The sequence below is a fragment of the Panthera pardus genome, unplaced genomic scaffold (assembly GCF_024362965.1).
Source record: "Panthera pardus isolate Hobbes unplaced genomic scaffold, ASM2436296v1 HiC_scaffold_17, whole genome shotgun sequence".
NCBI classification, from domain to species: Eukaryota; Metazoa; Chordata; class Mammalia; order Carnivora; family Felidae; genus Panthera; species Panthera pardus.
Window position 1 is genome coordinate 149,760,387 of NW_026526732.1, and position 25,654 is coordinate 149,786,040.

At 46.6% G+C, this 25,654-nt stretch overlaps 3 protein-coding genes and 3 non-coding genes across 8 annotated transcripts; 4 read left to right on the forward strand and 2 right to left on the reverse strand.

Annotated features, from left to right (window-relative positions):
- Positions 1-843: 843 nt before the first annotated feature.
- ATP6V1G2 (ATPase H+ transporting V1 subunit G2) lies at positions 844-3,328 on the forward strand. 2 transcript variants are annotated; one of them, XM_019438819.2, is made up of 3 exons: positions 844-1,250; positions 1,545-1,645; positions 2,166-3,328. In XM_019438819.2, exons 1-3 carry the CDS (start codon positions 1,169-1,171, stop codon positions 2,337-2,339), a joined length of 357 nt encoding a protein of 118 aa, XP_019294364.1. In that variant the 5' UTR covers positions 844-1,168; the 3' UTR covers positions 2,340-3,328. The 2 variants fall into 2 exon arrangements, with proteins under 2 accessions (XP_019294364.1, XP_019294365.1); XM_019438820.1 differs by having other exon boundaries at positions 846-1,081.
- A 68-nt stretch (positions 3,329-3,396) lies between these two features.
- On the reverse strand, positions 3,397-3,503 carry LOC128777945 (U6 spliceosomal RNA). Its single transcript, XR_008423235.1, has one exon. It is a non-coding gene; the product is annotated as a U6 spliceosomal RNA (small nuclear RNA).
- Positions 3,504-4,912: 1,409 nt separating this feature from the next.
- Positions 4,913-16,333, forward strand: DDX39B (DExD-box helicase 39B). Of its 2 annotated transcripts, none has more exons than XM_019438812.2 (11): positions 4,913-5,046; positions 6,306-6,656; positions 7,631-7,758; positions 8,053-8,145; positions 10,572-10,755; positions 12,052-12,170; positions 14,254-14,385; positions 15,146-15,255; positions 15,354-15,498; positions 15,643-15,790; positions 16,112-16,333. In XM_019438812.2, the coding sequence occupies exons 2-11, from the start codon at positions 6,446-6,448 to the stop codon at positions 16,126-16,128; spliced, it is 1,287 nt and encodes a 428-aa protein (XP_019294357.1). In that variant the 5' UTR covers positions 4,913-5,046; positions 6,306-6,445; the 3' UTR covers positions 16,129-16,333. The 2 variants fall into 2 exon arrangements, with proteins under 2 accessions (XP_019294357.1, XP_019294359.1); XM_019438814.2 differs by lacking the exon at positions 4,913-5,046 and adding an exon at positions 5,223-5,347.
- LOC128777898 (small nucleolar RNA SNORD83) lies at positions 5,804-5,881 on the forward strand. The gene has a single exon (XR_008423202.1). It is a non-coding gene; the product is annotated as a small nucleolar RNA SNORD83 (small nucleolar RNA).
- On the forward strand, positions 10,808-10,884 carry LOC128777899 (small nucleolar RNA SNORD83). The gene has a single exon (XR_008423203.1). It is a non-coding gene; the product is annotated as a small nucleolar RNA SNORD83 (small nucleolar RNA).
- A 6-nt stretch (positions 16,334-16,339) lies between the features above and the next one.
- MCCD1 (mitochondrial coiled-coil domain 1) lies at positions 16,340-18,450 on the reverse strand. Its single transcript, XM_019438821.2, has 2 exons — positions 17,378-18,450; positions 16,340-16,848 (listed from the first exon to the last, which is right to left on the reverse strand). The coding sequence occupies exons 1-2, from the start codon at positions 17,543-17,545 to the stop codon at positions 16,663-16,665; spliced, it is 354 nt and encodes a 117-aa protein (XP_019294366.1). The 5' UTR covers positions 17,546-18,450; the 3' UTR covers positions 16,340-16,662.
- Between the last annotated feature and the right edge of the window lie 7,204 nt (positions 18,451-25,654).

Below are 25,654 nucleotides of genomic sequence, written 5' to 3' on the forward strand. Positions count from 1 at the left end.
CGAGACGCAGGTAAAGGGCGGAAACGCACTTGGAAGGCACGTTACCGGATGTCGTCTCTCTCCGAGGGGAAGGGGGGGGTGTTCCCTTAGTCTGGCCTCGGGGGGAAACTAGGGGAACTTAAGGTAAAGGGTCCGTCTGAAACCGTAAGACTGGACGGTAGACGCGAAAAAGGAGCCGAGCAAGGGAGGGTAAAAACGGTGATTTAGAGATTTAGCTTCCCCTCCCCCAACAGGGAAGAGAGATGAGATGGTTCAGAGATAGATAAGAGAGAAAAAACAGGGGAGATGAAGAGGATTAAAAATCATGGTGAAAATGGAAAACCAAAACTAAAACCACGGTGAGGCCAAGAACTGGGACAAATCAAAAAAGACATGTGTGAAAGACATTGAAAAAAAAAAAAAGTGGGGCGCCTGGGTGGCTTGGTTGCTTGAGCGTCCGACTTCGGCTCAGGTCATGATCCCACAGATCGTGAGTTTGAGCCCCACGTCGGGCTCTGTGCCAACAGCTCAGAGCCTGGAGCCTGCTTCGGATTCTGGGTCTCTGGCTCTCTCTACCCCTCCTCCACTCATGCTCTGTCTCTGTCTCAAAAATAAATAAACATTAAAACAAAATTAAAAAGAGTAGGACAAGGCAAATGAAAATTTAGACTTGGGAAAGATACAGAAAAAGAGATAGGGGAGGTAGAAAAAAAAAAGAGAGGCAGAGAAGTAGGAAGAATTCAGAAACCCAGCATACTCTTTTCCCAATTAACGGCACATGTTGACTTCCTTTCCCTCTCACCCCATTTTCAAGCCCTCTATGCCTCCTTTTCATTCCTCTCTGCCCCTGTCCCGGTTGCTAGACATCGACCCGGAAAACCCTACACCTGCGGTGATGATAGCGAGCAGCTCTGGGCCTGGTCTCTGCTGCTCCCAGGTGGTCCTTCTGGGTACTGCCCGTGGGAGAGGTGGGAGAAGAGACCAGCCATCAGTTGGAGGATCAGTTTGGGGGAGACACCTGGTGCAGCAGGCTTAGCGGAAAAGGGGAGCACTAAGACCCAGGGACAGCGGAGAATTGCAGCGAGAAGCTGGTGGAAGAGGAGTAGGTGGTGTGTATGTGTGTTGGGGGTTGGGGGAGCCTTCTGGTACCTTGGTAGCATCCGAAACAGCATCAGCCATAACGACAGAAATGGCCAGTCAGTCTCAGGGTATCCAGCAGCTCCTGCAAGCTGAGAAGCGGGCGGCTGAGAAGGTGGCAGATGCCAGAAAGAGTGAGTTCCCTTTTCTCTCCCTTAGGAGTCTGGAAAGAAAATTGGGGTGCAGGGGGACAGCAAACATTTGAGTCCCTGGGAAAATCCAAGGCCGGGGTGGGGCGGGGGAGAAAGCTGGGGCTGGGCTGGCTGATTAGGAGGCTGATTAGGAGGGTGATTAGGGGGGTGGGTGTTAGAATCTAGCACCTGGTCGGCTGAGAGATGGCAGCAAAACTTTCTGGAAAGGAATGACCCCTACTATCACATTTTGTGAGGGGGTCTACTCCCACCCCCTATCCCTTCTTCTGCTTCCAGGGAAGGCCCGGCGTCTGAAGCAGGCAAAGGAGGAGGCCCAGATGGAGGTGGAGCATTACCGTCGAGAGCGAGAGCAGGAATTCCAGAGCAAGCAGCAGGCGGTGCGTTGTGGGAGAGTTGAAATGGGATCCTGGGGTGCAAGTTGGTGGGTGCATCTGATGAGGTGTGCATGGGGTGACCCTAGAAGAAAACAAGATGGTAAAGGGCTGAAAGGGACCCTTGGCAGGGACCACGTTATTGTTCAAGATATGTGAGATGTATGAGAATCTGAGAGTTTTTAAAGACTTGGATGGCTTGTGGGGCGGGGGGGGGGGGGACTTGCCACCATCTGTGTGGAGTATGATGTCATTTGGGGTGGAAGGCAAAGTTTTATGGTCATGTATGGTGAGGTAGTGGGGGTTTTCCAGTTGTTTTAGGATGAAGTTGCATGTCAAATCTCAAAGGAAAGGGAATTGTGTTGCTTTCTTTGGTGTCTGGATATTTCCATGGGATGGGGGTGGTTTTGGCAAGGGCTTTTCTTCCTAGCCTTGCTCCAGGACTTTTTCCTCCACATACCTGTACCCTTCTTTCTGTGTTTCTGCTTTTGCCTTTCTGTCTTCTGCCCCTCTCCCGATCCCCCAGGCCATGGGCTCCCAGGGGAACCTCTCAGCTGAGGTGGAGCAGGCTACGAGACGCCAGGTACAGGGCATGCAGAGCTCCCAGCAGAGAAACCGTGAACGCGTCCTGGCCCAACTTCTTGGCATGGTCTGTGACGTCAGGCCCCAGGTCCACCCCAACTACCGGATTGCTGTCTAGAATTCACCATAGGACCTGACTGTTCCCTTCCAGTTCCCTTCCTCAAAGAAACCCCCCAAACAAAATTACCACCTGCCATCTTCACTGCTTCTTTCCCATTTTCTCTCCTTTCCATTCCCTAGAAATTCTAGGGGCAAGATCCAATAACTCTGTGAAAAGTACCCTGTTCAGATCTGAGTCTCCTTACTGTTCTTTAACCTTCACTGGGACCTTGTAAACTCCCAAGTCACTCTCACCGAAACCCTCTGTGAAATTTGTAGCATGGATAAGTAGGGATGTGGAAAAAAACACTTTGACTTCAGAGCCTGGAAGCCTTGGGTTCCTTTCCCAACCCTGCCACTTTCTGGCTGTGCACCCAGGACAGCTACTTAATCTGTAGTCCAGTGTCCTCCTTTGCAAGACTGGCATGATGCTGATGGTGATAATAACAATAATACATACCTTACGGGACTGCTGCAATGATTGGGAATCACTCTGTAAAGAGCCTAGCATGGTTTTTGGCATGTAGTTGCTGTGATTCCATAAATGTCCGCCCTATGATATTATTACCACCCGTTGCCCACCGTCAAAACCAAAACACAACTGTTTCCTCACATTTGTCAATGGCTGTCTAATTCACTCACTCATTCTGTGAACCTAGTAATTTTTCTGAAGAATTGGCTCTTCCCACCTCTCTTTTCCCAGAGACTTTATGGTCCCTGAAAAGGAAATGAAGACCTCGTTCAGCCTCTCTACTGTGGTTCCAGGAAGATGTTGCATTTCGTAGTCTCTCTTTTTGTCTCTAAATTGGTCTTTTTATTGGATTTTTCCCTTTCCTTTTCCGATTTCCCCAAAGACCCATCAGATGTTCACTGCTTCCTGAGATGTAAAGTGATGCTGTGTTCCTTTGTATGCATGGCCTCCCTTTCTACATCCTTAACATCCTTTCCTTTGTAACAATAAAAAAGTGTCAATAATAATAATAAAAATAAAACCTATGGGCAAATCAATTGGTGTGTGGAAGCAGCTTCCTTTTTTTTATTTTTTTTTTATTTTTTAATATATGAAATTTACTGTCAAAAATATGGACCGCTTCACGAATTTGCGTGTCATCCTTGCGCAGGGGCCATGCTAATCTTCTCTGTATCGTTCCAATTTTAGTATATGTGCTGCCGAAGCGAGCACAAGCAGCTTCCTTTTTGCTTCATCATTTCTCACTTTCATTCACTCTCTTGTTCCTTATTTACATATTCCCCAAATACCCCAAAGCGCTGTCCTTTGAAGCTTGTTGGAAAAAATAAAAGCAACTAGTATGTTATTGTTTCTCTTAAATGAGGAACATATGTGGTTCCTCATTGGGAACCCGAGAACTACAATGGCAACTATAGAGAAAAGCTGGGGTGTATTAACAAGCACTCTTTGCTCCTTATTTTGCTTTATTTTTCTTCATGGCACTTATTACTACTTGACATTTGTTTATATGTTGTCTTCCCTGGAATGTGAACTCTGATGACAGGGCTGTTCACCGAGTCCCCGGATCCTAGGTTAGCGGTTGGCACAGGGTAGGCTGCTGATAAATACTGTTGAATCAATTGATACTTAAAGTCGGAAACATCATCCTTGGATCACTGTTCCTTCTCTTGGCCGCAGAACAATGCCTACTTCACCAAAGACTTGAACCAATGAAGTAATCCATAGGGTAATTATTAACCGGACTCTTCAAGCAGGGAGGCAGGATACAATAGAGACTAAACGATGTTTAAACAGCTAGCTTTATTTTCGATCTGTTGCTTTGCTTGTTGTAGAATGGCAGTAATGGTACCTATTCCTTACTGTTAAGTGGCTAACTGGTAACAGGTAAAGAGCCGAATGTTTGCTGTCATTTTTGTTGACATCACATCTGACTTTGGTAGCATATCAAAGACTGGGTTATCAAATGCTTCATTAAGGAAAAAATTCAAGCTCAACAATGGGGCTGCTGGAGGCGGGGCTAAAGACATTCTGGTCGAATTAACAATATTTATATAATGTTGCGTAACCCTCAAGCCCCACCACTTCTTTAAAACCTGAGGCAGAATCCACTCAGTGGATTTAGAACACCTTCCAGACTCGAATTTCCTGTCCCATAGCCTCAGGGCCCTTGGGGCACCAACTACATCGGCCAACATTTTGGGCAAGGGGAAAGGGTAGGACCCCTACGCGCGGCTCAGACTCATTCCTCCCCTCAACTGAGGTCCCACGTTCTCTAGCTCCAACGCTGACGCACCCGGGTCACCTTGACTACCAGGCCAAGGACCCCGTGGGAACTCTCAGTCCCCGCCACCCTTTTTCCACCGAGCGGTGAGCCTACGGAGGGGTGCCCGGAGAGAAGACCTGCCCGACAAGAACCTAAAGGAAGAGGTAAAGTATATGGAGTAGAATAGGGCACGAGAAAATATATAACAGTAGGAGAGGATGCCAGTTTCCTTTATGCCCTTTGTTACTTGCAGTAGCGGAGGAGTTAGAAGTGGCTTTAAAAATTTTTTTCACACAGGCATTTCCTAAAGGCAACCCCGGAGCGCGCAGAACTATGGGATCGTGAAAGGGTCGTCTTCCGGTCCCTTGCGCCTGCGCGCTGGCAGCCGAGAAGGCGGGAGGCCCTGGTAAGAGGGAAGCCGAGAACCGGAAGTGAAGGCAGATTCCCTCCTTCGTCGCTGTTGCCGCCGCCATATGCGCTCGCCTTGCTCAGGTAAGCTTTGGCCTTCTTTATCATCCGCTTCCATCTGCGTTTCTCTGCGGCCATTCTGCCTCGTGGACTCCTGATACCCCTTCCACAGACTATGGTCTGGTCCCTGGGGCCTAGATGGGTCGTTATTTCCATTGCTTGCATCCCTTTTGAGAGCTCTTAAGAGTTCCGGGGGGGGGGGGGCAGGGAAGGTAGGGGGCCCAATCCAAGATGGTGGCCCTAGCGCCATTGTGTCCCTTTTGCTCCCTGCTCCTTCGTTGGGCTCCTCGTTTATCGGATGCCCCAGCGATGGTGAGAGGCGGCGGTAGGTGCTCTTTGTTTCTGGGCATTTGCGGAGGGTGGGGCTCTTTTCACCTTCTTCTCATCTCTGGGTCCTCTTAATGGCCCAAGGTGGGAATAGGAGGAGGAGCCGCCTTACGGGCCTGGTTGGACTTTTCTTACCTCGATTTACCAGCCTTTACTTGGAACATTTTCCAAATGTTTATGCGTGATGTCATTGTGTGTTTATAGGAAAGGAGTCTCAGCTGAAGAGTAACGAAGGGTGATGAGATCCCTTACTAGAGTTTGTAGTACAGCTGGAGTGAGAGTTTATCTCGAGTACCTTTTTTCCTATTAATTGTAGCGGAGGGAAGATAGTATTCATCTCCGACCTAGTCATTTCTCTTACTGTACTCTTCTATCCCCCCCCCCCCCATTAATTACACAGGTTTTTCTTAAGTACCAGAAGGAGGTTACTGAGGAGTGGGACGCGCGGATGGCAGCCAAATGATGTTTATATTTTGGGAAGTGAGCACTTTGCGCAATGATGACCTTAATCTATCACCCTTAACTGATGGCTGCCTTGTTAGGGGTCAACACTTTGAGATGTAGGGAAAGCAAAAAGTCTTCCTTTGATGGTTTTTCAGGACTTGTCTTTATCTTGTTGTCTCCATTCTCCGCTCTCTTGATTCATTTTGTTTTTCATTATCTATTTCCTTCACTGTTGTTACTTAACAGATTAGGAGTTCATATGCTGGTTCTCCCCATCCTTTCTGGTTTATGCTACTCTGATCCTAATCTCTTTGGGAACTTGTGTCTTAACCGCCTCACCTGGGACCACTATATTATGTTTGCTTTTATGTTTTGTGTTCTTGTTATTTTTCTTTCCAGATAAAGGTGTCAGTACAGGGAAAGTGGGAAAAGTGTGGGGATGGAAAAGAGGTGGTGAAGGCTCTGCTCACGACTAATAAGTCTTTTGTTTTTCTTGTTTGTTTTTTTCCTAGCTCTTCTATCAGAAACTAGGTTTTTTGTTTGTTTGTTTTTTTAAACTGTTGCTCAAGCCCCCACTCTCCTCCCTTGTTTTCACTTACTCTGCGTGAACCCTTCCGGAGACTCCTCCCCTTCTCCCCCTGCCGGCCCAGGAATGGCAGAGAACGATGTGGACAATGAGCTCTTGGACTATGAAGAAGATGAGGTGGAGACAGCAGCAGGGGGAGACGGGGCTGAGGCCCCTGCCAAGAAGGATGTCAAGGGCTCCTATGTCTCCATCCACAGCTCTGGCTTTCGTGACTTCCTACTGAAGCCAGAGTTGCTCCGGGCCATTGTTGACTGTGGCTTTGAGCATCCGTCAGAAGGTAAATTTTCTACTGGGCCTAGAGTATTCATTAGGTTCTTTAAGGGAACAAGAAACAGGTGTGTAAAACAGCTCCTCAGATAATACATATTTATTTAGGGTATATCAGGAGATAAAGTATCGAGAACTATTTTAGCGGGAGAGATTTGTATAGATCGGTTTTTCATTCATGGTAACATGAAAAAGCTAGTGACCTAAAAGCAACTGCTGTTAGTTGTTGTGACTGGCTTTTCTCTTTGCCTACTTTTTTCTTTTAAGTTTATTTATTTTGAGAGAGAATGAGCGGGGGAGGGACAAAGAGCGAGGGGGAGAGAATTTCTCCAAGTTGTCAGTGCAGAGCCCAATGTGGGGCTTGATCCCATGAGATCCCATGAACCGTGAGATCACAACCTGAGCCAAAACCGAGTCAGATGCTTAACGACCCACACAGGTGTCTGTTTGTCTACTTGTTTTTAATTTTGTTACCTAGTCTTCTAATTTTGAATTTCCAGAGAGGAGCTGGTTGGACCTTTAGTCTCTATTGGGCCAGGCCAACTATGGTCTCTGGAAACCTTTGTGGCTGATCTAAAATGAGTTGCTTTTGGGTCAGCTACCACACCCTTCATTTGTGTCCAGGGTTACATGGCCTAAAGATGGCAAGCTAAGTAGGAGAAACGGCCTGGGGCAGGCACTCAGATGTCATGGATTGTTACAGATTAAAGGAAATAGGGACAGAGCCAGGAGCACCAAAGGTGAAGTCTTGGTGGGTGGAAGAGGCCAGGCACTGGAGTTGGAGGAGGGCAAAGCCAAGAGGAACTAGGAATGTCTGCTTTTGGGATGAATTTGATGGAGGGAACAGAGGTAGAAAGGGCCTGGAAGTTGATGAGAACCATTTAAGAATTGAGTGGTGAGAAATGGGTTTGGAATGGTGAAAAAGGTTGTGGAGTTACTGAAGACTGAAGTGTAATTTATCTCTCCCCCCATCCCTCCTTCTAGTCCAGCATGAGTGCATCCCTCAGGCCATTTTGGGAATGGATGTTCTATGCCAGGCCAAGTCAGGCATGGGAAAGACAGCAGTGTTTGTGCTGGCCACACTGCAACAGCTGGAGCCGGTTACTGGACAGGTACGTTTGGGGAAAGTGCTGTGGAAGACATTTTGGTTAGGAATTTTTGAGAAGGGTGTTTTGCCTCAGCTACAAGCTGCATTCAGAGCCACGGGTGTTTGTTGCAAAGATGATCTCGGTTACCTTTTTCTGATGGCCACGTGGGATATTGCATAGAAATTATGTGGTTAATGACTTAGATCTCAGAATTGAGGTCATTTATAATCTGTCAGATGTATTTTTGTGACCATCACTGCCCCGAGGAGATAGTAAAGGGATATACTGTTTGTCTCTGTCTGCTCTCCCCACCCCAAGGTGTCTGTGCTGGTGATGTGTCATACTCGGGAGTTGGCTTTTCAGATCAGCAAGGAGTATGAGCGCTTCTCTAAATACATGCCCAATGTCAAGGTAAGCCAGGGTAAAGACACTTGGGAGGATGAGGATGTGGGGAGTTGTAGGCATTGAAGAGTTGTAGGCATTGAAGACTTGTAGGTCAGCCGTCTTCACGTCCATAGATGTTAAATTATCTTTATATGAATGTCATTTGCACGTTCTAGGTGGTAAGTTTCTGTAAACTTTGGTATGCAAGGGATTTACAGTTTATGGTTCATTTGAGTACACGTTATAATTTCTGAGATGTTTGCTTTACTCTAATTTTGGAGAATCTTTAGTTTGCTTTAGTTTTTAACAGATTGTGTGAATATAGCTGTGCAGCAGGAGACTGCATGGTTAGGCTATGAAGGGTGCTCACCATGAGACCACGCTTTTGTTTACTATTTCTTTACACTGACTTTGAATGATTTCACTGTGCTTTGGTTGAGTTTGAGAATTTTGGGGTGTGTGGCAAGAGAAGCTGGAAGCTCCAAAACATTTCTAGTGTGGTGTGTGAATTTTGAGGATTCCTGAAAGTGGCAGAAAATTGAAAGATGTTTGGTGGCCACAACAGAGTAGGCTTGGGTTGTTTTCTGTATATAACCTTGGTTTTTATAGTGTGGTTTCCAAACCCAAAGTTTCAGCATCATTTGGAAGCTTGATGGAAATGCAGATTATATGGGTACCGCCCCAGACCTCCTGAGTATGAATATGTATTCAAATAAGATCTCCAGGTAATTGGAGTTTGAGAAGCACTGATGTGTATAACTTTCTACTCCTCTGGCTAGGATGTGGTAAAGAATAGTACTTCTGTTTGGATTGTTGTGATTTTCTCCTGTTACTCATTATTTTATGTTTTAAAGTAACTAGGAATGTTGAGTCCTAGTGCTAAACTAAAAATAATTTCTTAAAAACCAAAGTAATAATGATCAGTATCTCGTGGTAACATGTTTTGAGTAAACTAAAAGGTTTCATAACAAAAAGATTTGTATTCTTCTGTCTCTAATTGCACTTTACGGAAGGTAATCACTAGTTAACCTTTATTTTTTTTAAATTTTTTAATTTTTTTGCTTTTTTCTCTAATGGTTCTGCGACACCAGGTATTGGCACTGTTCTCTCAGTTTATCAAACTTCAGGTGTTTATGATTTCTTTTCATGAGAGATGTTTGTTCGTGTTGTTTTGTTATTTGAAAATTTTAATCCTTTAAAAATAATCTAAATGTTATATATGCGTGTCAAGTAATATCTCTCTTCTTAAATTGTCAGCGTCATTGACATTCACTTTCTGTCCTTTAACTGGAGTGGTCTTGCTGCTGGTTGATTCTAAAAAGTTGAAAACCAGAAAACGGTTTCCATTGTTATGACTGGAAACATTCATTGTTGGGCTTATTAGTGAGCTAGAATTGTACTTCCTCCTCTATAGGTCCAGCTCATCAGCTCATGTGGCTCAAAAGAGAACCTTTTTTTTTTTTTTTTTTAAAGTTTATTTCAGTAATCTCTAACCCAACGTGGGGCCGAAACTCATGACTCCAAAATTGAGTTACGTGTTCTTCTGACTCAGCCAACCAGGCGCCCCAAAAGAGAATATTCTTGGTGTTAAGATCAACTGCAAATTGGCATGACATAATTCTTACTTTTGTTTAAAATTGTGCTAAAGTGATTCGTTCAAAAGGTTGGGTTAGTTCTATAGAATATCCTGTCTCTGGATTTGTCTGGTTACTCCCTTACGTGGTTCTTTAACTTGTTTTTTCCCCTTAGTATTTCCTTTAACTGAAATACGAATTTGAAAGCTCAACTGACTGAAGTTAAACATTTTTGGCAAGAATTCTTCATAGCTGATATTTTGTGTACCTCCTGTTTTGTTGCAAACTTGGTTGTTCCGTAATGAGTGATTTTAGTTTCATTGTGACAGTCTGATCCTGTACTTGATCTTCTCTCCTTGAAACTAGAAAGCAGTTTCTGGTGTCATGTGATCCTATAGTAAAGACTAGATCCTCAGCAGATCTTTTCTTAATGTTTATAACATGGAGTAATGTGGTCAGCTTGAAACCGTAATTTCATAGGGTTTGTGCAGGGGCATTTAAAAATCTGAGTTCGGTTAGGAAAACTTGATGTTCATGAGCTTTTTGTGGTGCTTTGCACTCTGGTGATTTCTTGCTGTCCTTTCTTAAAATGAAGTGTGGCCATAGCATCATGGGAAGGAAGATTATTAGATTAAGTCAGAAGAAAGTGTTAGTCCTGACTTCCTTGATTAGCCACATAACTCTGGGCAAGTTACTTATGTTTCTTAGCTTCAGCGTTTGGGGAATGTAATAAGAATTTTAGGTCAGGTGGTCTTTGATGTTCGTTTCACCTTTGAAATACTCAAAGTTCACTTAGATTAAACTGAAAGGATGGGAAGTGCGGGGAGATTGGACTGTTTCCTTCCTTGTGAGACACTGTTTTTTTCTGGGTTAATACAGGTCGCGGTGTTTTTTGGTGGTCTGTCTATCAAGAAGGATGAAGAGGTGCTGAAGAAGAACTGCCCGCATATCGTCGTGGGGACCCCTGGCCGCATCCTAGCCCTGGCTCGAAATAAGAGCCTCAATCTCAAACACATTAAACACTTTATCTTGGATGAATGTGATAAGATGCTTGAACAGCTCGGTGAGTGGCAGTGCTGGCAAGGGGGCTGGTGATCAGGGAGTTGCCCTTTAGAGCCAAATGATGTTTTTTTGATTCAGGAGCACTTTAGTGCTGGGATGACTCTTCATCTATCACCCATGACTGATGGCTCTGGCTCCCCTGTCGGTTTTTGTGAGGCCTTTTAAGGAACTTGGGTGAGCAAGGAGAAGTGTATTTTGTCCTGTGATAGAGGTTTTGTTTCTTTGAGAGGAGTGACTTTGCTGATCTTAGACATTGCTCACACCACTATTCTCTCCTTTACAGATTCTTATACTGGGTGTCAGGGGTTGGGTAATAAACTGAAGGAGGAAAGCCATTTACTCTCTGGCATCCTCTGCACAGCATCTGTCAGTTTATAGCTGAGTAAATCTTTAGACCTAAGTTCTAGGATTAATGTGGAGAGTTTATGGGGTTTTTCTGTATTTCAGTGTGTCACGTGCGGTTAAGAAAGGAAAATTGTGAGAACTCACATTTAATAAATGAGAGCGTTGGGATGGACGTGGCCCCAGGGACAAGTCATTCCAAATGATTGACTCCTAAAAAAATTTTTTTTTTAATGTTTAATTTTGAGAGAGAGACAGAGCAGGAGTTGTGGAGGGGCAAAGAGAGAGAGACAGTAGCTGAAGCAGGCTCCAGGCTCTGAGCTGTCAGCACAGAGCCCGATGTGGGGCTCGAACCCGCAAACTGAGATCATGACCTGAGCCACCCAGGTGCCCCTGATCTTTGACTATTTTAACGTGAGCTCTAAGATGGGCTCCAGGTAGAGATGTCTTGTTTGCCTGGCTGGATAGGAAAGCGTGATCCAGAGGAGCCACAAAATGGACTCTGACAACTGGAATGTAATTTGGTGCACAATATTTGTAGACAGCAGGGGTGTGGGAAGAAAGTATGGACAAGGGCCTTGTAAAGAATTTCTCAAGGGTCTTATGCTTGTAAGTTTATGCTTATGCTTATACTCGAGAGCCTCTGCAGTGGGCCTTATCTCTATATCATAATTGTGAGCTTTGGGGTTTTTTCGTCTCATTTCTTGTCTGGTTAAAACAGCTGGAATCCGATCCCAAGTCTTTATTTCAGATTCCACTGTGTGCTGTTTCTATTGTGTTATTACAATGGATGTGATTTTACGGTGGTTGGAATAAATGAAGACCTGAGATAAATCTTACTGTGAAATGACTGTTCCTTACCCATTTCCAGCAGCCATCACCTCATTGGGCTGTCTCTGGTCTTTGTCTATGATGTATGCTTCTTGTCTTACAGTCGTCTTCCTTTTTCTTGTAGACATGCGTCGGGATGTCCAGGAAATTTTTCGCATGACCCCCCATGAGAAGCAGGTCATGATGTTCAGTGCTACCTTGAGCAAAGAGATCCGTCCAGTCTGCCGCAAGTTCATGCAAGACGTAAATACCCTTCTACCTTCTCTCCCTCCACTCCCCGCCCACTGCCTCCTCCCCTTCCGCGCCCTCTTCCTCCAGACTCCCTTGTCCTTCAAGTGCCAAGAAGGGGGCACGTGCCCATCTGGGAGTGATGACTCCTTGAAGAGACACATAGAGGCAGAGACAGCTAGTGTTAGGGTCTGCGCGGGCGCCAGGGAAACTCCGGAAGACTTGGTCGGGTTAACTTGAGAGCGGGTAGTGTTCGACCTTTTTTTTTCATCACAGCATTTTTGAACCTCTTCTTCCTTTTTGGGGGAGGGCAGGATTTTCTGCCCTACCACCCACCCATCGTCTCCTATACACCCCTTTACAGCCACGCACCCTCAAGGTGGCATCGAGCACACAGTTGGAGCCTTCTGCTCCTCAAAACTCACAACCTCCCGGTGGCAGGAGAGCAAGAGAGGGACAGACAGATGGCAGGGCATGTCCAAAAGAAGAGCAAACAGCACAAATGAATCCGCTCCCTCCCCGCCTCCAGGGGTGGGGGCCTCTGGCACCTCAGTCCCCGATCCCTTACTCCTTACCATCCATACCTCCTCGCACCCATCCGGAAGCTCGGTTGATGTGAGCCGGCAGCGGAGAAGCACCGTGGAGCGGCGGGGGAAATGCAGACGGCACCAGCGGTGGATGGCGGCAGCGGAGGCCGCGGGGAAACCTGACCAGGAAGCCGAGGACCAAACCAGCCTCTTTTTCCGTTCCCGGTTTTTTTCCTGAATCCAAGGCGTGCCGTGCTCCCCGTTTCCCCCCATATGTGTTGGGGGGAGGGGTGTCCTGAAAGGGGGGGTAGATTTTTTTTTTTCTTTTTTAAGACATTTTTTTTTTAATACTCAAAGGCAAAGGAGAGGGATGTGGGAAAGGTAAAGTGAGGAGCTCCACTTGGAAGTAACCAGGTGGGTGTTAGGGTTTGGGGCTAGACGGGGCCTGTCGTATAAGTAGTGCAGTGTGTTCTTTTCCCATCCTGTACTGCTCCGCCCCATGGGATGTTTGCTATTTTTAGCTATACGTGGGGCTAGAATTAGATTTGAAGGAGGTCATGGAACTTCTTTTTGGAAAGCCTGCCTTTGCTATCCTGCTAGCTTTCTGGGATTGGGCTTTTGGTTTTCTCCCATGGCACACATCCTTTCCTAAAATCTTGGACCCTGGGTGTTCATGTTAATTATGTCCCCAGGTTAGTGAAGAGTGCTAGGAAAGTTGGGCTCTAGAGTGGAGTCTTGTGTCAATTTGTGTTTTTATTTTTTTATGCTACCTTCCTCCCCTTCAAGGGTTTTGTGCGTGCGTGTGTGTGTGTGTGTGTGTGTGTGTGTATTTTTTTTTAAGATGAGTGAGTATCTACTGCTCTGAATTTGTTTCTTAGCACCATCTGTTGGTACCTTCCATGTAACACTATAGTTGGTTTGGCTCTTAGTTCAGAGACCAATGTTCTGTTCCCTTTGTTCCTTTGTGGTCTGAGGGCAAGTTGTTACTCGCCTTGAGTAACTTTTGCTTCTCTTTTTATGGCATTTTGACTGTGTCCATTGTAGTATTCTGATCTTAACAGATATCCACCCTCCTAATGTGGATATGATTCTCTTAGTTGGGAGGATACTCGGAGCAATTTCTGTCCTCTCCCTTGTATTATAACCAGCTTTGGTGGAGTTATTCTGACCTTGAGTCACTGTGTCCCACCAATTCCCGGGTGTTTGGATCATATTGGCCCTTGGGGGATCATCTATTGTTTTCTTTCCTGTACCACCTGCCTTTGAGGTAATGGCATCTTGCCATTGGGTGGTCTCACTGCTCCTTTACCTCCCTGCAAATTTCCCTTCCCATGACAGTTTGTAGCTGGGCAGTCTTAAGACTTGATAGGAAGGAAATTAGATCTAATGTGGAAGAGACCACATTAAAATGGGGGTATTTTTGGGGATGTGGTGGGGTTTTCAATCTTCTCTCTTCTCCCCATCCCCCCCATGGGGTGTATTGGAGATCAAGTTCCTCCACCCCCCCAGGTTTAACCCCCCCACTCTGCCCTCCTCCCGTTCCCCACCCCTTCCTCCCCCCTCCCCCCCAGCCAATGGAGATCTTCGTGGATGATGAGACGAAGCTGACGCTGCATGGGTTGCAGCAGTACTACGTGAAACTGAAGGACAACGAGAAGAACCGGAAGCTCTTTGACCTTCTCGATGTCCTTGAGTTCAATCAGGTCAGTTGTTTAAGGTCCAGTAGAGGGATGAGCACGTCTCCAACTGTAGCAGAAACCTGGTTAAGTACCCTTTAATTGAGGATATGATCCATGCGATGTGAGAGAGAATGGTGGAGAAATTGTCTTTAAATGAAATTCTCTTAAGTGAGAATTCAGATGTCTTTTGGGGCTGAGCATGAACAGGGTGTGAGCAGCTGCTTTCCTGTTCCATGGCTGTCACAGCCGGGTATTCAGTAAATAAAAATCTCAATGAAGAAAATCCTTGAGGGGATTTAATCTTGTAAAAGTTCCAAAATATCTTAGGTTTGTTGGGTTCTTAAATTTGTTTCTTGTGTTATTTACCGAGAAGAAGCGTTTCATCACTTTACCTGTTGTGTAGTTTATCTGCACCAAAAACTTTCTAAAATTAAGGTAGAATTCTTATGTTGGATGTTCTTGATGAGCAGGAAATATTGGTCCTGGTCTTTCCAGACTTTAGTTTTAATTTTTACCACTTTCTCATGAGGTTGCCTCATTCTTGTCTCTCAACACACCTGGTAGTTTTGGTTATTTTCTGTACCTTCTCTGCAGCATGTCTGCTTAGGAGAAGTCAAGAGCTGAGTGAGAAAGGCTAAGTTGTATTTAGATCAGAAGAGGAATATGTGGGAGGGACTAGGAGGAATTCCTTTAGAAAAGCATAGTTACTGAAAACATTCCTTGCACGTACGTAATCTCTCTAACATTCCACATGGGCCCACATCCCCCTACTCTCCACACATAGGTGGTGATCTTTGTGAAGTCTGTGCAGCGTTGCATTGCCCTGGCCCAGCTTCTAGTGGAGCAGAACTTCCCAGCCATTGCCATCCACCGAGGGATGCCCCAGGAGGAGAGGTGAGTCAGAGATGGAAAGATGATTTGTGTCCTTGGGAAGGAAAAGAGACCATTGAGAGAAAGGACTCAACATTTTTCTAATTTCCTTTCTCACAAAGGCTTTCTCGGTATCAGCAGTTTAAAGATTTTCAACGACGAATTCTTGTGGCCACCAACCTATTTGGCCGAGGCATGGACATTGAACGGGTGAACATTGCCTTCAACTATGACATGCCTGAGGATTCTGACACCTACCTGCATCGGGTAAGCTGCACGCCCACACGGACAGCCCAGTGTCCCCTCCCACCTCCCGATTTCCTATGTCTTTATACCATATGTCCTCATCCCTCCTTTTGGGTGTCTTCCTACTTTTGGGTCTTCCCAGTGCCACCCTCTGTCTCCTTCCAGGTGGCCCGAGCAGGCCGGTTTGGCACCAAGGGCTTGGCCATCACGTTTGTGTCAGATGAAAACGATGCCAAGATCCTCAATGACGTGCAGGATCGCTTTGAAGTCAATATTAGTGAGCTGCCTGATGAGATAGACATTTCCTCCTACAGTGAGTATTGATCTCATGAGACTGGCTCTTCAGTCTCCTTGCTCTTAGTGTGTTTGTCTTAAATCCCATGTACGCACATAAGGTCTCTGGTGCATAACAGGCACTCGACAAGTTCATGTCCCCTGATCTTGATGCCCTTGTTGGGATGTGTAGTTGTCCTCTGTGTGGGGTCTTTTTCTCATGACAGATTATTTCTGTCCCCACTCCCAGTGTGTCCTCTGTACCCACAAACTACACAGGCATCTGCATGTAATGGGGGGTGTTTCTGCCAGCCTCGCCATTTCCATGTCTTATTCTAATTGTGCCATGTTTTCTCTTCAGTTGAACAGACGCGGTAGAGGACTCACCCATAGTTTTGGAATGTGACCGTCTGTCCCTCTTCAGGAGATGACAGCAGGCATATGGGGGTGAAGGAGACACTACTGCCACCTGCCCTGGCAACCCCCACCCCCCACCCCATGACTTCCCCCTTTTGCATCACCACCACTCCTAAACTCCTATTTCCTGAATTGTCTGAATTTTTTTTAACAAAACTAAAAAACACATGTGTCTGTGGTGTCTATAAATGCTCCATCCCTTTATTGGATTTAGGGTGAAGTGAGGCCATGATTCAGTGTATATTCCTATAAGGACTGGGTGCCCTACTGTGGGGCCCAGGTCAGTGGGGAGGGATCAAAGGTAGGGGGATGTGACTAAGAAGACTGCAGAGGCCATGGCTCCCTGCTGCTTTCCAACTTCTGCCCTTTTTGGAGGTGTTTTCCATTTTTCTTAGTGGCCTGGGAGGGGCTGGGATGTTTCTGACCCGAAGGCCCAGTGTGGGTGGTATGTAGTGTTTCCAGTGTTGGAAGGTAAAGTGGGAACTGGTGGAAAGCTTAGGCGTCTCCTAGGCTCTCTCGATGTCTCCTCATCTGTTCCTTCAGCTTCTGGATCTTGAGCACCAGGGCCTGTGCTTCCCAAGCCCCTTCTTGCCCTTCCAGAAGGGCCTGGTACAGCTCCAGCTGCTGCTCCAGCAACTCTTCAGCTTGGGCCAGCTCAGCTGTGGGGCTGGGCCGGGGACCCTGAGTGAGGGGGGCAGAGGGTAGGGAGCATCAGCCAGGGTAGGGGGCTGAGGCTTGCTGGAAGTCAGGCCTTCTGCCTCTAACGTTACTTTCGATCCCATTATATTAAGGTGATCTGTACTGTGAAGCCAGGGTAGATTTTGGTCTTGGGGATAAGCCTCTGGGGGGCAGTTTGCTCAGGGGCCATAACTGAACTTGTGTAAGGAAGCATACCGGGTCATGAGAGGTGAGGACTGGCAGTCCCTTCTCCACCTCCTCCCCTCCCGCCCCCAACTAAGAAATGATTAACTGTTAGGTGAGGGGAAATTCCTGTTCAAGGACTTCATGGACTCTGCAAGGAGAGAGCTCTATGGGGAGAGGGAGCCCTGAGGTCTAGAGTGGGGTGGGGGTGGGGAAGGTGCTGGGGATCTGGGGATGGGAAGTAGGACACAAACTTGGGGGGGGTGGCATCTACTTGCAGGACTGTGACAAAAAGGGATTCCTTCATGCCAGCCTCCCCCCTGGTCTCCCCACTCTTGGTGCTACTTACCCTTGGCGGTGACCTCATCTTCTCACTGCATGTGGAGCTGGTCTGCTCTTTTGTGCTTGCCTTAGGGCTCTGGGAGCAGCACCTCCAGGAACCCTGGGGCCCCAGGGGCCAGGAAGGCAGGAGGAGACGACGGCAGCAACATGAGAGCCAGGGCAGAGGGAGGACCATAGCTGATGTAGCAGGGAGCTGTGTGAGCCGCCCAACAGCCACCAGGAACTGGCTCTTTCCCTCCAGGCCTTGGCCTCGCTTCAGTGACTGGCCCTGCCCAGGGCCCTGCCCCTATCTTCACCTCCCTCCCAATCTGGCCCTAGACAGTCTTCCTGAGGTGAAAACATTCCTGCTAGTTTAGGCAGAACTTGCTTTAAAACACCGGTGCCCAGCCTACTAGGACTTAAGTCTGTTTTTCCTAGCACTATATCTTTTCTCATTTCAATTCTGCAAGGTGCAAGGTACATTGCTAGTGTCAGGAAACTGGCTCAGAGGGTTCCCTTCAGGATTCATTCAGTGAGTACCTACTGGGGCCGTCTCTGCCACATGTGCTCAAGGTCCACAGCTGGTTGGTAGAGAAACCTGGAGAATTCATGCCCAGTTCTCTCTGACTTGAAAGGTTATAGCCTGGCTTAAGTATTGGTTACTAAGGTCTTTCCTTTTTCTCTTCTTGCTGCCCAGAATGGCATTTTTTCTTGTCTGTTGTGCACTACATGTTGTAGGGGTTTGCATTCTCTGGTAGTTCTGGGCACTGTTGTGTCACTGTAACCTCGGCTCCTGACAAGAGCCTGACACTGGTAGCGGGTCTCAAGCTTTGTTGAACTCATGAACCCTTCCTTCAAATCTGCATGAGAACAAAAGCTCTGTTCACACACCACGTGTGATGTGAGCATTTATACATGTTGACTTTCTTGCAGTATGTTCTGAAATGTCTTGTGGCTGGATACCTCATAAGGGAGTGGATGGTCCCAATTTTGATCATCTGGGAAAAAGGTAGACTCTCAGGCAGAAAAGAATAGAAGACAAGATGGCTGGAGGATGGACAGCTGCTAACCAGCTCACTATCTTTGTGACATCATGCTGAATTTGGAGGGAAGATGACCTTTGCCATAGCATGGGGATCCAGGAACAGGGAGGTTGACTTTCCTGGAGGTCAGTGGCTCTCAAACTTGGGGGAGGGGGGTGGCTGAAGCAACTTTAGATGAGGCCAAAGACCCCACATTCCCCATTAGCTGACATGTTCCCACTTTTAAGTGGAAGAACCAAGAACTTTGGTAGGATTTGAGGGGGGAAAGAAGCTTCCTCATATTTCTTAGTGATAAGGTTATGCATGATTCATATTTGACTTGCAGTGTATGCGTGGTTTAAAATCTTATTTTTTTAGGGGCGCCTGGGTGGCGCAGTCGGTTAAGCGTCCGACTTCAGCCAGGTCACGATCTTGCGGTCCGTGAGTCCGTGAGTTCGAGCCCCGCGTCAGGCTCTGGGCTGATGGCTCGGAGCCTGGAGCCTGTTTCCGATTCTGTGTCTCCCTCTCTCTCTGCCCCTCCCCCGCTCATGCTGTGTCTCTCTCTGTCCCAAAAAAAAAAAAAAAAAAAAAAAAAAAAAAAATCTTATTTTTGTGAGAGAGAGAGACAGGGGCAGAGGGAGACCGAGACAGAATGTGAATCAGGCTCCAGGCTCTGAGCTGTCAGCACAGAGCCTGATGTGGGGCTCAAACTCACAAACCATGTGATCGTGACTGGAGCCGAAGTCGGACACTTAACCAACTGGGCCACCCAGGAGCCCCTTAAAGTCTTAATTATTAGAACACAAGAGGCCCTACCTACTGTTATGGTTGTGGGAAACTATCCAGTATAAGGTTAAACAAACTATAAGCAAATAACATTGAAGCTAAACTAACCACATTTATAAATTAAAAGCAAGATTAGTAGCCATTAAGAAAATACAACAAATAAATTCTGTAAGACAATCTAAATGATGCACTAATAGCAAAATATCCTTTCTGAAAACTAGGCATCTGAGGTTCTATTTTAGGTTATGAACTCTAAAATGGACTAACCTCCAATACTTTGCAGTGGGTGGTCCTAAACCCTGAGTTAAAATAGAGTCTATGCAGGGCGCCTGGGTGGCTCAGTCGGTTGGGTGACCAGCTTCGGCTCAGGTCATGATCTTGCAGACTGTGCGTTCGAGCCCCGCGTCGGGCTCTCTGCTGACAGCTCAGAGCCTGGAGCCTGTTTCACATTCTGTGTCTCCCTCTTTCTGACCCTCCCTCGTTCATGCTCTGTCTCTCTCTGTCTAAAAATAAACGTTAAAAAAAAATTAAAAAAAAAATAGAGTCTATGGATTTGGGTTTTGTTCATCGGTGAGAATTGGTATAAAAGAAAGTCTGCTACTTGAGTCAGCTCAAATCTATTGAATGAGTTTTGGATCTCATAATCATGGAAATAAAGGAATGAAGAGAAATATATGTAAGCTAGATTACCTAAATTTATGTTATGGTGTAGATTTATTTTTGTTATTCTTGGGTGTCTCATAGTGTCTTAATAGAGTCTTCCCCCTCCCTCCACCCCCCCCACCCCTTTATGGGAAAAGGCTTTATGGCTAATAGACACTTAATCAAATGAGAGTTGGGCCTGGCTTTTGTAGGAGGAGCCTGTCTTCAGCCAGGCACAAGCAGAGGATTATGGGAAGCATCATCCACAAGGTCAAAGGGCTGCAGAGCTCCCGGAGGCCAGTGTGCTGATATTGCATGCTTACCCAGCGGATTGGCAGGACTGAGGTGACTGACATGAATTACTGTGTCCTTCGGATGAAACTCTTGTGGAGGTGGGTACTTAGAAATATTGAAGTCCGCTGAACGTGCTCGGCAATTTTGTTCCTGTCATAGGTGATCTTCAAGGTTATTAGAAACACTTGGTTAAAGTTATTTTTGCCACACTTCTCTACTATAAAGTAGTAACTTTGCATTTAGTAGTAATTTTTTTTTCTTTCCATATTCTATTCTTTGGAAGTGAGTCACGAAGTCCAGCCCACATTCAAGGGGAGGGCAATCAAGCTCCACCTCCTGGGAAGGGAATTCTCATATGTTACTTGGAATTATTCTGTAAGGAAGATTTGTCTTTTCTCTCCCCATTTTTATTTTTTTTTAATTAAAAAAATTTTTTTAATGTTTATTTTTGAGAGTGAGAGAGCATGAGTGGGGGAGGGACAGAGAGAGAGGAAGACACAGAATCCGAAGCAGGCTCCAGGCTCCAAGCTGTCAGCACAGAGCCTGACATGGGGCTCGACCTCACGAGTGGTGAGATCATGACCTGAGCCGAAGTCGGATGCTTAACTGACTGAAACACCCAGGCACCACTTTCTCCCCGTATTTAAATGTATCAATCATTTATATATATCTCTATGGGCTCAATATTTTAAAAAATATTTTGGGTTCCAATCCAATACTATGGCTATTTTGCTGCTCCTATTGTTCCAGCCCTGTTCACAGGGAGTTCTTTCACGTTGCCCCCTGTGTCCCTTTGACATGTCCTTTTTTGGGGGAGGTGCACTTCCTCCCTGGCATCACAAGACATCCTAGGCTCATCCTGTAGTGTTTCTGTCTTGGCCATAGAGTCAGCTTTTTTTTTTTCTCGGGAACCCTGGTTCCTTTTATCGGAGAATGATATTTAGAGACCAAGATCTGGGTACTGGGTGCTCATGTCAGTTTTCTCAAGAGGACAAAGAAGTTCCAAGAACTCCTGAAGCTCACACAAGCAAGGAAGTAGCTCCCATTTCAGTACCACATTGGAGTTTGTTCAGTGCAGCCTGTAGTCCCTAGTGTATGATGGCCAGTTCTCCATACATGTCTTTTTTTTTTTTTAATAAATTAAAAATTTTTTTTTCATGTTTATTTATTTTTGAGAGAGAGAGAGAGAGAGAGAGAGAGAGAGCAGAGGAAGGGCAGAGGGTGAGGGAGACACAAAATCTGAAGCAGGCTCCAGGCTCTGAACTGTCAGCACCGAGCCCGATGTGGGGCTTGAACTCACGAACCACAAGATCATGACCTGAGCTGAAGTCAGACGCCTAACTGACCGAGCCACCCAGGCGCCCATCACCTTGTATTGATTGCCAACTTTGTGTTATTTTTTCCTCTAAGTCTCTAATCACTAACATACTTTGAAGGTTTCTTTTTCAAAGATGGCCATCTATAATATTTTACCATCTGTCTAGAAGTGGGGCCTGATTTCCCTCTTCTTGAATCAATGACTTTTGTTTCTGAGAGAGAGAGAGAGAGAGAGAGAGAACATGAGCAGGGAAGGGGCAGGGAGACAGGGAGAGAGAGATTCTTAAGCAGGGTCCATGCTTAGCACAGAGCCCAATGCAGGGCTCAATCTTGTGACCCTGGGATCATGACCTGAGCCGAAATTAAGAGTCGGGTGCTTGCACTCTCAACAATAGCCAAATTATGGAAAGAGCCTAAATGTCCATCAACTGATGAATGGATAAAGAAATTGTGGTTTATATACACAATGGAGTACTACATGGCAATGAGAAAGAACGAAATATGGCCCTTTGTAGCAACGTGGATGGAACTGGAGAGTGTGATGCTAAGTGAAATAAGCCATACAGAGAAAGACAGATACCATATGTTTTCACTCGTATGTGGATCCTGAGAAACTTAACAGAAACCCATGGGGGAAGGGGAGAAAAAAAAAAAAAAAAGAGGTTAGAGTGGGAGAGAGCCAAAGCATAAGAGACTCTTAAAAACTGAGAACAAACTGAGGGTTGATGGGTATTGAGGAGGGCACCTTTTGGGATGAGCACTGGGTGTTGTATGGAAACCAATTTGACAACAAATTTTATATATTGAAAAAAATAAAAAAGAGTTGGCTGCTTAACTGACTGAACCACCCAGGTGCCCCATCAATGACTTTTTTTTATTATTATTTTTATTTTTTTAACGTTTACTTATTTTTGAGACAGAGGGAGACAGAGCATGAATGGGGGAGGGTCAGAGAGAGGGAGACACAGAATCTGAAACAGGCTCCAGGCTCTGAGCTGTCAGCACAGAGCCCGACGCGGGGCTCGAACTCACGGACCGTAAGATCATGACCTGAGCCGAAGTCGGCTGCTTAACTGACGGAGCCACCCAGGCGCCCCAATGACTGGTTTTGATGACTAGAACATGAGACGGTAATACGGCTTGACTTCTGAGTTTCTGACATAAAATGGCTTGTGATTTCTGACGTGGCTGCTTGAAACACTCCCTCCTGGAACCCAGGTGCTGAGCTGGGAGCAGCCAAGCCATGTGGAGAAGCAGGTGGAGGAGAGCCTAGATCACCCTGCCAGTAGCCCCAGAAAGCTGCCAGCTGATGACAGTACTGCCTGCAGCCTCATAAGAGAATGCTCTTGAATGTTCTGGATCGGCTGGGCCTCCAGATGACTACAGCCCCAGACCATGTCACAGGGAGCCGAAGAGCTGCCTGCTGAGCCCAGTCAATGCAGAGAATGAGAGCTACTGAAAAGGGATTATTTGGGACTGCTACCTAGCAATACGTAACAGGAACACATAGTATATATAATACCATAGTAATACTCTTATTATGTTTTTATTCATCGTCTGTTTTTCCTGTCAGACCGTGTCAGGAGAGCAGGTGTTTTGTCTGTTTTGATTAAATGACTACCAGGCCTAGAATCATGCCTGGCACAGAGGCACTCACGAATATTTGCGAAGAAATGAATAAATCCTGTGACCAGATTCCTTAAAGTGTGTCTGGGACTGAAAGAGAGAGCTGAGTGGGGGCTGGTTTTGGAGCTTGTCTTGGTCTGCTTGAGCGTTTGTTACAAAATACCACACATTGGGTGCCTTAAACAACACTCTGAAGTCTCTTTTATAAGGACCCTAATCCCATTCGTGGGGGCTCTACTCTCATGATTTAATCACCTCCCAAAGGCCCCACCTTCCAATATTATCACACTGGGGAGTAGATTTCAACATATGAGTTGGGGGGTGGGGCACATTCAGTCTATAGCACCGCCAAGGTTTTGGGTCATTGGTCAGGGTAGAAATGAGATTTAGGACTGGGGAAGCAGCATGAGCTTCTCAGTTCAGGGTCTGCGGGGTAGCAGAGAGCAGGGCCTGAGGGGTCCAGTCTGAGGGTCTGGGGACTTGGGTCACCAGGGAGGAAAAGTGCAGGACCCCAGACTCCTCGGCGGTGAGTTATGGAAGGTGTAGGGACCGTTACTGGGAAATGGGTGGTCAGTACCCTGGGTCCTATTGCTCATGTACTTGTAGCCCATATTGGTGTCCAGCCCACACTGCATGTTCAACACATGGTCCTCAGGGGCCTCTCAGCTTGGTGTGCAGGCCCCTGCTCGTCATAGAGGAGGAAGGGACAACTGAAGGCCATGACAACTGGCTGCTCTGGTCTGGGCTCAGCCACGGTCATGAAATATTAACACAGGGAGTGGGAGTTTGGGATCAGGGTTGGTCCCTACAGGGCTGGCACATCTGCCCTTCACTCTCTATGGTCCAGTACCCAGAGAGCCCTCTGTAAACACAAACAGGTGTTCCTTAGGCCAGCCCTTCCCGTGCCACTTGTTCCCTTGACTCCTTCTTCCCTCCTTGTAACATCTTCCCCTCTGATGTCCTTATTTACACCCTAGCCTCATTTCCCCAGGAGCATCCTCCCTTTTCTAGACCCAGTGCACTGCAGACTTCTGCCTCATCTTTCATGATGCGTTCTGAGACTTACTGAACTGAGTCCAGCCCCAGAGGCAGCGGCAGAAGTGACAGGGCCTTAGGAATCTTAAGTCCTATCTTTGGAGCAGGGCACCCAGTTTCTTTGTGGGGTCCATCCCAGACCTGGGAACCAGCTGCTATCGCCTGGAGACCTTCTGCCGTGCCGTGCAGAACCAATGGGCACTCAGTGGAAACATCTAGGTTATTTTGGGTTTTGGGAAACATTTTGCACCCAAGCCTGACACGGACAGGGGCAACTCTTGTGTTCAAAGCCCTATCTTGGTTTGGAGAGCAGAGGGCGACCCTGGGAGGTCCTGGCTGAGCAAGAGAAAGGGAGCTGGGTCCTCATCCCTGTGACCACACGGGGGCGCTGCTGCTGCACTGAGCAGCCTGGGAGGGTCTGGGCTGTAAGTTGGTCAGAAAAGGCTGACCTGAAGGCTGGGCATCTTCAACAGGGGCGTGAATCAGCTTCTGAGCAGCACGGGACGCCCCAGGTGTCAAGGTCAGGAATGGAGCAGGGATTGAAGGAGAGGAGAGCTCAAGGAGCCTTGTGCCATCTCTGAGGTTTGCGCCGTCTCTGAGGTTTCCACCTCTCCGCTACGACTCACCTCTGCAGCTCCTTGATGACAACACCCAGGAAAACCGAAAAGAAACATTTCCTTTTCCTACTTCTTTTCAGTACTCTTTCTTGATGCCCACAATAACATCTGTGTAACTTTTTCTCAGGAAGGATACACGAGAAGTTGGTCGACATGTGCATCCTTGGCGGGGGACCGGGGCCCCTGGGTTCTTGGAAGGGAGGAAAGTTTCCTACTGCAAGCCCTTTGGAATGAATTTGAATGATCTCTTCAAAACATTTTACATTAAAAATCCCTTTCATCTGCATGATCCTTGCCAGTGAATGTAGTTTGCTCGGCTGTGTCTGTGTGATGGGCCCAGATCCAGGCCCTCCACTGCCTGGTTCCTCCGCACGCCCAGGGTGTTCACACCTCAGAGCCTTCACTGCTCTTCCTGGCCTGAAAACATATCTCTCAGACAGCACTTCCTTCCCTGACATTCTTTTCCAATGTCCTCTTTGAGAGGCCCTCCCTGTACTAGCCTCCCCATGTTGTCCCTCCCGCCTCCCTCTGACCCCTGCCCTCTTTGCCTTTGTTCACACCCTGTTCACTGATACACATTTTAAAGTATATTTCATTGTTTATTGTCTGCTCCTCCTTGAGAATATAAGCTTTACCAGAGGACAAGAGTAGAGATTTTGATTGTTCACAGCTGTATCTCCATTGTGTTGCAAGTGCCTGATTGTTGAATTTAAAACGTTTATTGAGTGAATGAATTAGTGAATGCACGTTCAGACTGACTCACAGACATGCACACTGCTACATACCAATACACAGACACCGTCACTCACACTGACACCTGCACACAGAACACGTATCGTCACTGTAGCCGGTCTTAAGGGCTTACTTCAAGTTTAACACACACCTTACTTGCTGACCTATGGCCCTTGATCTGTAACAGAACTAATTTAACTGATTTTCTTGGAGCTTTGCAGACAGTTGGCCTTG

Coding starts and splice junctions, on each gene's coding strand:
- MCCD1 (XM_019438821.2), bottom strand. CDS start 17,545: ATGGTCCTCCCTCTGCCCTGGCTCTCATGTTGCTGCCGTCGTCTCCTC. Junction 16,849..17,377: donor AGATGAGGTCACCGCCAAGG/GTAAGTAGCACC, acceptor CCCCTCACTCAG/GGTCCCCGGCCCAGCCCCAC.
- DDX39B (XM_019438812.2), top strand. CDS start 6,446: ATGGCAGAGAACGATGTGGACAATGAGCTCTTGGACTATGAAGAAGAT. Junction 6,657..7,630: donor CTTTGAGCATCCGTCAGAAG/GTAAATTTTCTA, acceptor CCCTCCTTCTAG/TCCAGCATGAGTGCATCCCT. Junction 10,756..12,051: donor TAAGATGCTTGAACAGCTCG/GTGAGTGGCAGT, acceptor TTTTTCTTGTAG/ACATGCGTCGGGATGTCCAG.
- ATP6V1G2 (XM_019438819.2), top strand. CDS start 1,169: ATGGCCAGTCAGTCTCAGGGTATCCAGCAGCTCCTGCAAGCTGAGAAG. Junction 1,251..1,544: donor GGTGGCAGATGCCAGAAAGA/GTGAGTTCCCTT, acceptor TTCTGCTTCCAG/GGAAGGCCCGGCGTCTGAAG. Junction 1,646..2,165: donor TCCAGAGCAAGCAGCAGGCG/GTGCGTTGTGGG, acceptor CCGATCCCCCAG/GCCATGGGCTCCCAGGGGAA.